Genomic DNA, 10,340 nt, shown 5'->3' on the forward strand with positions numbered 1-10,340 from the left:
TGTGGAAACAATACTTAATCCAAATATGGACATTTTGAAATCTCTGGAAGGTAAGCAAATATCATTTAAAAAAATTTCTTAATATGTCTATCATATTAAGTTTGTGGTATTTATAGGGAAATATTATGTTCATATAAGGTATCAAAATTTGCAAAGATACTATTCCATATTGATTCACTTCTTAAGATAGCTGATCCACTGCTTATTGGATTACTATCAACCATTGTTTTATGCTTAGTAACACAAAAAATGAAATTTAAGTTCATGGATAGATAGTAAGGATGTGATTAATGAAATTCAGAATCTGTCTTACTAAATAGAAAATTCAATGTAAAATCAAAAGATGGACTGAATGAGTATTAACACAACTTTCCCCTCTTTAATCAATTGATAATTAGTTTCAACCTTTAATAATAACTAAATGAGCATGTTCTTCATGCTTTAAATCAAAAGTTGTTTTGCCTTAAATTGACAAGAGGGGAGTAAATTTTGATTTATTTTGTAAATATAATAGAAAGAGAACTTTCATTGAGAAAAATGAGTGATTCTAATAATGGGCTACTGCCAATTTTGATCTTTTTTTATTCTTTTTAAGCATATACTTAGGGTAAGGCTCTTAGTTTCCATGTAAAGAAGATGCCAACCCAAAAGGTCTCATCCACAAACATCAAGCCCTTTAAGATCAGTTTAAGCAAATAAACAAATTAGTATTCTCTATGTGAAGTCACTTAATACAATTGCAAATTGGGGGATTATAAAAAATGGATGTAAAGTGGTTAAGGGATCAATTAATTACATATTTGAAAATTGAACTCTCCAAGAATTAAAACCAACATATACCTGATATTTTCAGGGCGCTAGGATATTGTAACAACATCCTAAACAGCTAAAATAGTCCTAGCTCCCACTCTTCACTACATATATTGCTATTTGTTTGGAATCTAGCCTTTGCCAACTGATTATCCGTTAGAGATGTATCCCCTCTTCAAACAAATCAAGAAATCTCCTCTATATTCTCCTTATTTAGACTTTTGCTGCAACAACAAGTGACAATAGAACCGGTGTTTTCCATAACCAAAAAAAGATTTTCTTGTTTCTCTAACCTTTTCCAAATTTCTATGTGGGTTCCATTTATCTTAATACCAATCATATATTTAACGGCTCTGTCTCTGTGTCCCTCTCTTTCATTGACGTCCAATCCTGTTGCTCTGCAACAAATTCAGAAGCAAGAGGTTAAAATTTTCAGCAATTTTAGGTTTATCAATGTTTCAAAACCATCCTAGACTTCAATTTTCAATTTTCATTCTCTGATTACTAGTTTAGCAGGCCAATCAAGCACACTTCAATTTTCAATAATCCATCTGGTTAAACCGTCAAATAATGGACACATCGGTTAAACCACAGTTTTAAAATGTTGGGTTCATAGGATACTAGTCATCAGTCTATAATAATAGACAATCTCCCCCCCAACTCTCAATATACACACAAAAGTAAAAAACCAATGATAGGGAGAAAGTCAAAAGTAAATTGTAAGAAATAACCTTAGTCACCAACCAATTGAGACTTAACTTATTAATAAATTCATGAATACTCTGACACTTAACTCATCAGAACCAAGGTTCAAAGTATGATACGATACGACTGATATCGGTACTTAGAAACGGTTGAAATACTTTTTTTAGTTTTTTTTTTTTTCAAATTTTGGTTTTTTGAGAATATTAAAACATGTTTTTTATTATTTAAAAAAATTGGAGATCCGAAACACCTGAAAACAGGCATTTCGGATCATATCTTTTTCAAAAGATACGATACAGGGCGCATCGTATCGATAGTTTAAACCATGTGTAGAACTTAACTTGATTTGTAGCTCTCTGCAAGCACCATGAGCCGCCTCTGCAAGACTGCTGCCATAAAGAGGAAGATAGAACACATGCCAAACATAACAGTGATGGGGAATGCATTAACCTTCACAACAAGAAGAAAACAAACCGTTATCCAAAGTAGGGATAGCAGAAGCAGTGATTGATAAAGAAAACCTTGTTGCCTTTCTTCTCATATAGATGATAACCTACTTACATTATACAACACAACACAGACAAAAATGTTGAGAGGAATACGAAAGAAATTCATAATGGTACTTCGAGCCTCCTCAGGAATGTACTGGGACCTCATTTTCATGATTGCTGGCCAGAATATACCTACACAGCCCTCAAATGTACAGAAACCAATGAGCTGGATACACCCTGAAAAAGAGATGCTTCCACCTTTCACACTAGAGGGTGGCACCAAGAACTGTCCAGGTTAACACTTAGGTTAGACAGAGATCACTTTTGAGTTTTGTCTGAAAGAAAATAGTAAAATTGGAGAAAACCACGTACAGTAGTGACAACGGGAAGCAGCAAAGAGCAGGATGAAAGAATGAAAACAATCTGCATGAAGCCCTCAACTTTGAGGGACGGACGTGCCATGACACGAGAAGCAATGGAGCTACCCAACATTGACGTCAACATGAATGTTGCAAATATGAAACCATGGGGTATGTCCTCACCGTTTGGGCTCAAAGCAGGAGTCCACAGGAACACAAAGGTATACATTGAACCTTCAAACAGTGACTGTATTGCACCAAGCAATGCAATCTTCTCATCTGTCCCACATGACTCACAATGTTATAGTTTTCCCACAAAAAGGAAAACCAAAACAATACTAAAGAATCTTTTGTCATAAGGTAATGTGGAGCAAAATAGAGGCTAAGGCTGCAACTTGGGCCGGGTTGGCCCGAATCCAACCCGAAAAAATTGGGTGGGGTCGGGTTGACGTTCGGGTTAGGGTTAGGGTTAAAATTCATGAACCCGACTTTGCTTCGGGTTGGGTTAGGGTTGACCCCCTTAACCAACCCAAACCCGACTCTGTAGTACATGTCATATATAAATATACATTATATGTAATATATAAAATACATTGATTTGTTTAGATGCATGATATTTGCATAGCCCCCACTACATAGTATCATATATTTTTTTTAAGATAATCACTTCACTTAATCCTAATCAGAAAGACTAAAACCTTAATAATAATAATATTATTATTTTTTTTTAAAATTTTATTCATCTCCTCTTTGTTGTTTGCCGTCCAAGAAAGATCTATCATAAGCCATAACTCATAATAAACTATAGTTATTTCTGACAGTTGTTTTTTGAATTGTGTACCAAAAAAACAAAAAAAAATGTCAACAAACATATACTAATGAAACATAGGATTAATATATGTAGTGAAAATTGAGTTAAGATCTAAAATTGAGAAATTTATGAGGTTTTAAGTGTGGGGAAGAAGGTTGGGTTGGGTTGGGTTAGGGTTGAAGGAATTTAGTGAGGGCTAGGGTTAGGGTTGGGGTTTAGAACTTAGGACTGGGCTAGGGTTGGCCTCAACCCGACCTAACCTGGCCCGACTTGCAGCCCTAAGAGAGGCTAAACCACACAATTTGTCCACCATTTGATAAATTCCACTTGAAAGATCACATAAGGGAAATCATTAGGCTCGGTTTGGAAACAAGTACAAATACAAATATGTGCAGTGCAAATTCATACAAAATACAAGGTTTTGCACTCTACACATTTGTATACTCCTTTCCAAACTGAGCCTAAATGGAATTCTATCCCCTTGTGCCATGCATATAAAAAGATAGTGAATAGGCATTCTTTCAGTTTATCCAATTGTGAATGTTTAGGTTTGAATTTCACCAAATAACAGTAATGCTCAAAGAAATAAAGGTTAAAATTGTATAAGAGGTTCACCAGAGGCAATAATTGTAGCAGCACCCTTAAACTGGGTAAGCAGGTCCTTATTGTCTGAAGGATCTCCATAATTTTCACTCCATGATGATAGGATAATGGCCATCCCAATTGCAAGTAAGCATGCAGCAGCATCAAAGGGGGCAACCGGACCAAAACCCAGTGTGTCAGTTAAGACATTTCCTAACAACCCAGAAACAATGGCAATTAGGCCATTGCCTAGTAAGATAGCCTTGGAGAATGTCAAGGATAACCATTGCTGATCAAAGCCCCTCTGTACAGTACAAGGATACCACAATGAGGAAGACAATTCTCAGTAAACATTGTACACATGAGGTAAACCATAAAGAGGATTATTTAACAAAAAATTTTGAGCTACAAATGTTGGGATATCTGCTGAACACCCTTACCTTATTATGTTCTGCAACAAGCCATGACTCAAAAGCTGAAAACAAGAGAGAAGTGGCAATTCCTCCCAATACACGTCCTAACATTAGGACCTTGAATTGAGGAGAATGCTTGGTGATGCAGCTAAGGATGTAAGTTATACAGTAAGTTACACAAGCCCTCTTCCGACCCCTGAATTTGGTGTATAAAAGCATTAAGAACGAGAAACACACAAGAAGAAGAAGGGAAAGGGAGAGAGAGAAATTACTGTTTATCTGCCAAAGATCCTACAATTGTCCCAAATATCATTGAGGATCCAAAACCAGCGATAAAGAGCCTTCCGATATCCCCCTTGTCAAAGCCATATTGGCTATAGAGGTAATATACATAAGGACCCTGCAGCCAATCTCCAGCTATTGCCGGATGAACGATAATTAGTTAGAAGTAGCTATTGATGAAAAAACAAATAACAATTATGGTTAGTTAGGAGTAAAGCCCTGTTCGCTTTTCGGTAAGTTACTTACCCAGGTAAATGCAGTTACCTGGGTAGGTTTTTCAGGGGAAATACTTACCCCTAGGTGAGTGCATTTATTCATGTTCTTTTATTTCTTATATAAATAAGGTAATAACCATTTTAGCGATAAAAATTCATTATTAAAAGGGATATTTTCGTCCCATTCAATTGTTGACAACTTTCCCCCTAGGTGGGAAAGTTATTTACTCACCTAGGAGATGGATATCACTTATCCGGGTAAGTGGTACCCAGGAAAATAATCTTTCCCTGATCCTCACATAAATCTGAAAAAAAGAACATGGGATTCTTGGTCGATGAAAACCAAAATCCCATTGACCAACTTTCCCCCCTCTCAAAATCCAAAAAAAGAACGCCCCATAAAAAATAACCCACCCCATATATGGTTCACTGTGATGCATTCTTCAAGAATGCTCCATTTCCAATGTTTTAGCAACTAGATCTCTACCATTCTTTTGACAAAACATCACAATGCGGTTTATGGGGCAATTCATCAAAAAAACAGAAATACATTAGTATAAGAAATCAATTATTGTCAAGAAGATAAAGCAATAAAGACCCATTAAAGCAAGATTAAGCCTAAGTTATGAACCACACAATTATTAGATCAGAAAAGAGATTAAAAACACGCATAAGAGTAATGGCATGAAAACCACAATAGAAGACTACATAAATAGGAATTTTCGCACCCGAAATAAGGAACAATAATGGCACCGACATCCCACATCTTAATCACTTGAAAAGCAGATCCTAAAATCCCTAAGCTTAAAAAACCCAACATGCTCACGAAAGACAATTCCCAAACAATAACATCAATAGAAATTCAAAAAACAGATCAAATAGACATCAGGAATTAATTAAAACAACCAATTACTAGAAAAGTAGAGACACCTGGATCAAAATCATATTAGGAAACATTACAAAAATATGAAGCTTTCTAATTTTACAAGAAAAATTCGATATCCCAAATAGAATCCTGGAACGTTAAGAGAAGATATAGCTTACCCATGTAGTTTCTCTTGAAAGAATTCAAAGCAGTAGATAGTAGTATGTGTTTGGTTCAACTTTATGTTTATTGAATAAATGTTTGTACTTTATTTGTTGGTAAAATAGAGAAATGTAATAATTGCAAGTGTTTATGACAACTAGGTGCCATTATGTGCCACTAGGTTCCACATCAGCATAATAGTGAATAAACGCCTGGACGTTTGTGAAAATTTTAAAAAATAACTTCCCCAAATGACTGGTATGCACAAAAACCAAAATTCACTTTTTTCATTTTCGATACATACAGAAGAACAAGAGAGAGAAAATGATGAGATGGCGCCTATGTGGCACCATCAATAAATGTTTAATAAATAAACGTAAACAAAAACAAACACCCTTGGGGGTCTTGTTGAACTCGAGGGCCACCACCACTAAGGCGAGACCCCAAACAAAAAGGTAGTAGAACATCTCCATTTCTGCTGATAGAACTGCTTGTCCTACACAAACGAAGGAGAGTGACGAAGACGTGTAAAGTGGCCTATTGACAGCAAGAAAGTCCTTATGTACACAAGTCATGTCATCAATTATTTTGAATCACAAGTGGCAAGGTCTCAATTGTCAAATTTCCCATAGGCCGGGTCACTAGGAGTAAATAATTAGAAGAGTAACTAATTCATTCTAATGTGGATCAAACAAGATTAGCTGAGTTAACCATCCTCCACATGAAAAAGTTAACATTTTTCCATTAGATCAATTCTTGGAGAACGGATAGATTCAATTGAAAACCCCATTCTCAATGGATACATTTAGTTATTAAAACCCACTTGATAAATCCGAAAATTCAGATCTCAAAAGTTAAAAAGATATTAAAAGTGTTTGAAATCTGAAAAGAGGCATAGTTGCTTTTCTACTTTTTAGAGAATCTGAATCCATGAATTTGTTTGTATTGGATCAACCCTTTATCATCTGAAATTTACTGATTTTACTATTTTACTCCTAAAACATATTATTTGGAAATGTTGAGTTCAATTTGCATTATCTCATAAAAATAATTTTCAACCTCAAAATAATATTGAAACAATACAAATAAAAAATAATAAATTATTAATTATTAATTAATAAATGAAATGATTAAAATTAAAAAATAATTAATGACTATAAAAATATTAAAATAATTAATAATTTACACAAATAAAATTAAAATAATTTTTAAAAATTAAAAAAATAATTAAGAATTACTAATTAATAAAAATTACTAGTTAATAAAAATAATTAATAATTAATAAATAACACAAGTAAATTTAATAAAAAATAATTAACGTATTAAAATAATTAGTAAAAATATTATTATTATTCATAAAACCACCGTTGTTGCATGTTGCAGCGATAGTGGCAGTGGTGAGAAGATAGGGGAGGGAGGGAGGGAGGGAGAGAGAGAGAGTTGCCGCTGCAACTTGCAACGACGATGGCTAGACCTGTTCATGGGTCAGGTGGTCCGACGGGCCGGCCCGGCTCAGCTCGACCCTTGAACGGGCTTGAACATGCTTATAGGCCCGCGGGCTTAAATTCGGACCAAAAAGCCCTGCCTGCAATAAATTCGAGCCGGGCTCGGGTTTTGTCAAAATAGCTTGGCCCGACCCGACCTAATATTAAACTTAAAATTAATTATGTGATTATGTCCATTTAAATAATTTTTTTGATTTAAGAATGTAAAATTATGTTTTAAAATATAAAAGAAAGGGAAAAAATACCATCTTGTAGGCTCATTGTTCATTTAAATAGAAAAAAAATACTATCTGAATTTTTAATTCTAATTTGAATAGGGAAAATTGTTTTTTTTTCAATTAGGTCTGTCTTCGGGCTTGGGGTCGGGTTTCAGACTTTTTACCAGGGCCGGGCTTGGGCTCGGGCTCGGGCCTAGTATATTTTCATTAGTGACAAGTGAAAGCCCGGCCCATGAACAAGTCTAGCAATGGTAGTGGTGGGAAGATAGGTGAGGGAGGGAGGGAGAGAGAGAGAGAGAGATAGAGAGAGAGAGAGAGAGAGTGAGAGCGAGAGCGAGAGCAAGAAGACAAGGGGAGAGAGAGAGAGAGCGAGAGTGAGAGCGAGAGCTGGAAGACAAGGGGAGAGAGAGAGAGTTGCCGTCGGTAGCGGCGGTGGCGGTGGTGGGAAAACAGGGGAGGGGGAGAGAGAGAGAGAGAGAGAGAGAGAGAGAGAGAGAGAGAGAGAGTGAGAACGAGAGCTAGAAGACAATGGGAGAGAGAGAGAGAGAGAGAGAGAGAGAGAGAGAGAGAGAGTGTGAGAACGAGAGCTAGAAGACAATGGGAGAGAGAGAGAGAGAGAGAGAGAGAGAGAGAGAGTGAGAGCTGCCGCTGCAGCGGCAGTGGGAAGACAAGGGAGAGAGGGAGAGAGAGAGAGTGCAGCGGTGGAGCTTCATTAGGTCACAGGGACAGTTCGATTCGATTTACATGAAGGACAAAAACATGTAATATTAAAATTTCTTTGAGAGCATTTATGTATTTTATACACCTCTGAATTAGGTCTGAGCGCATTAAGCAATCTCTCCACCTCTTAGAAATTAAGATCTGAAATCCAATTTCATATCTGTAATAAGAGGTCATACCAAACAAAGAAGATGTCTAAAAAGCAACATTTTCAGATTAAGACATATGAAAAGTGCAATCAAACGCCACTTCCACTAAATGTATGGCTATAGAAGAATAAGTGGCAATATTTTTAATGACTACTGGGCACAAAAGAAATAAGATGATTCAAGACCAATTTCAATATTTTAGAAAGACAATAAGTAGACACTTTGATAATGCATTGTTGATGAGTAATATAAGACCCATTCATCCCAATGCCATCCCTTCACACATTTTACATAATAGGAGATATTGGCCCCACTTTAAGGTACCTCTTGGTAATTTTATATGATTAAAGTAACTCATCAATTAAGTGTATGATAATGTATTTGATTATCCATTGCTATGTAGAATTTCATTGAATCTATCAATGAGACACAAATATTTTCTTGGGTATTAGGATGAAGGCAAACACCAAATCATAATGAAATGCACTCAAAATGTGGAAGTAGGGGTGGAGCTTAGTAGTCTTAGCAGTCTTACCACCAACAAAAATTATGCACTTGAGTTGTCAAATATAAACTTCAATCCTAAGATCAATAACTTTCCACTTTAAGCTATTATTACTGATTGTTTGTCGAAGTAGGGATGGAGCTAGGGAACCCAAGGGAGCCATGTCCCCACCTTGGTTAAAAAATCCTCCCTTATAATACATTTTTTCATGTAAATTTCCCTCCAACCCACTCCCCACCCTAATTGTTGGCCCCTTCATGGGCCCATCCATATCTATTCCCCCTCCCCCCATCTACTTTAGGTTTTGGCCCCTCATAAAAAATTCCTAACTCCACCCCTAGCCTACAACGAACCTAACATGTTCATGAAAGACAATTCCCAAACGATAACATCAAGAGAAATTTAGGGGATGTTTGGAACTGTGGCTGTTTTTCAAAAAAACGGTGTCACGTCGGATCCACATGGGCGTTTCAATAAATGCTCATGTATCTCATTGTTTGATTCAGCCGATTATTAAAAAATTGGGCATACCTCAAAAATCGGGACCCCACCGATGGTGAACCATTTTCCCTAACGGTAAACTGATGTGCATCATATGTGGTGTTTACCTGTCAGCACATACATGAAAAACGGTGATAAAAATCACCTTACCAAACAGTAGTGTTATTCACTGCCTACATGGCAGAAGCGTTTTTTTTTTTTAAACGAGTTTTGAAAGTATGAACGTTTTTTCTTAAAAATCAGTCTGGAAAATCCGAACAAGTACCCACACTTCCAAACACCATGTCATAAAACATATCAAGTAGACATCAGGAATTTACTAGAAAAGTAGAGACACTCGAATCAAAATCATATTAGGAAACATTACAAAAATATGAGCTTTCTAATTTTACAAGAAAAGTTCGATATCCCAAATAGAATTCTGGAACGTTAAGGGAAGATCTAGCTCACCCATCATGAGAGAATATACGACAAGGTAGTTGTTCTTGAAAGAATGAAAAGCAGCAGATGCATTAATACGATCCTTGGTGGTCTTGCTGAACTCAAGGATTGCTACCACTAAGGCAAGACCCCCAAACAAAAGGTAGTAGAACATCTCCATTTCTGTAGATGAAACTGCTTGTCCAAACTATGCAAACGAGGAGAGTGACGAAGATGTGCAAAATGGCCTATTGGCAGCAAGAAAGTCCTTATGTACACACGTCCTGTCGTCAATTATTTTGAAAGTTGAATCACACGTGGCAAGATCCCAATTATCGAATTTCCCATAGACTGGGTCACTGGGAGTAAATAAATAGAAAAGTAACTAATTCGTTCTAATGTGGTTCAAACAAGATTAGTTGAGTTAGCCATCTTCTACGTGGCAAAATTAGCATTTTGCTATTAGATCAGCTCTTGGAGAATGGATAGATTCAATTGAAAGCCTCGTTCTCAATGGATACATTTAGGGAATGTTAGGAATCGTGGCCGTTTTTCAAAAAAACAGTGCCATGTCGGATCCACATAGGTGTTCCAACAAACACCCATGTATCTCATTATTTGGTTCAG

At 36.3% G+C, this 10,340-nt stretch overlaps 1 protein-coding gene across 1 annotated transcript; it reads right to left on the reverse strand.

The window, feature by feature from the left end:
• Nucleotides 1–681: 681 nt before the first annotated feature.
• Nucleotides 682–9,932, reverse strand: LOC148852982 (uncharacterized). The gene is made up of 8 exons (XM_088946928.1): nt 9,744–9,932; nt 4,444–4,588; nt 4,199–4,367; nt 3,792–4,062; nt 2,379–2,644; nt 2,077–2,292; nt 1,857–1,965; nt 682–1,208 (listed from the first exon to the last, which is right to left on the reverse strand). Exons 1-8 carry the CDS (start codon nt 9,892–9,894, stop codon nt 1,147–1,149), a joined length of 1,389 nt encoding a protein of 462 aa, XP_088803054.1. The 5' UTR covers nt 9,895–9,932; the 3' UTR covers nt 682–1,146.
• Between the last annotated feature and the right edge of the window lie 408 nt (nt 9,933–10,340).

The sequence above is a fragment of the Nelumbo lutea genome, chromosome 5, assembly GCF_056320005.1.
Source record: "Nelumbo lutea isolate HS-2025 chromosome 5, American lotus-T2T, whole genome shotgun sequence".
NCBI classification, from domain to species: domain Eukaryota; kingdom Viridiplantae; phylum Streptophyta; class Magnoliopsida; order Proteales; family Nelumbonaceae; genus Nelumbo; species Nelumbo lutea.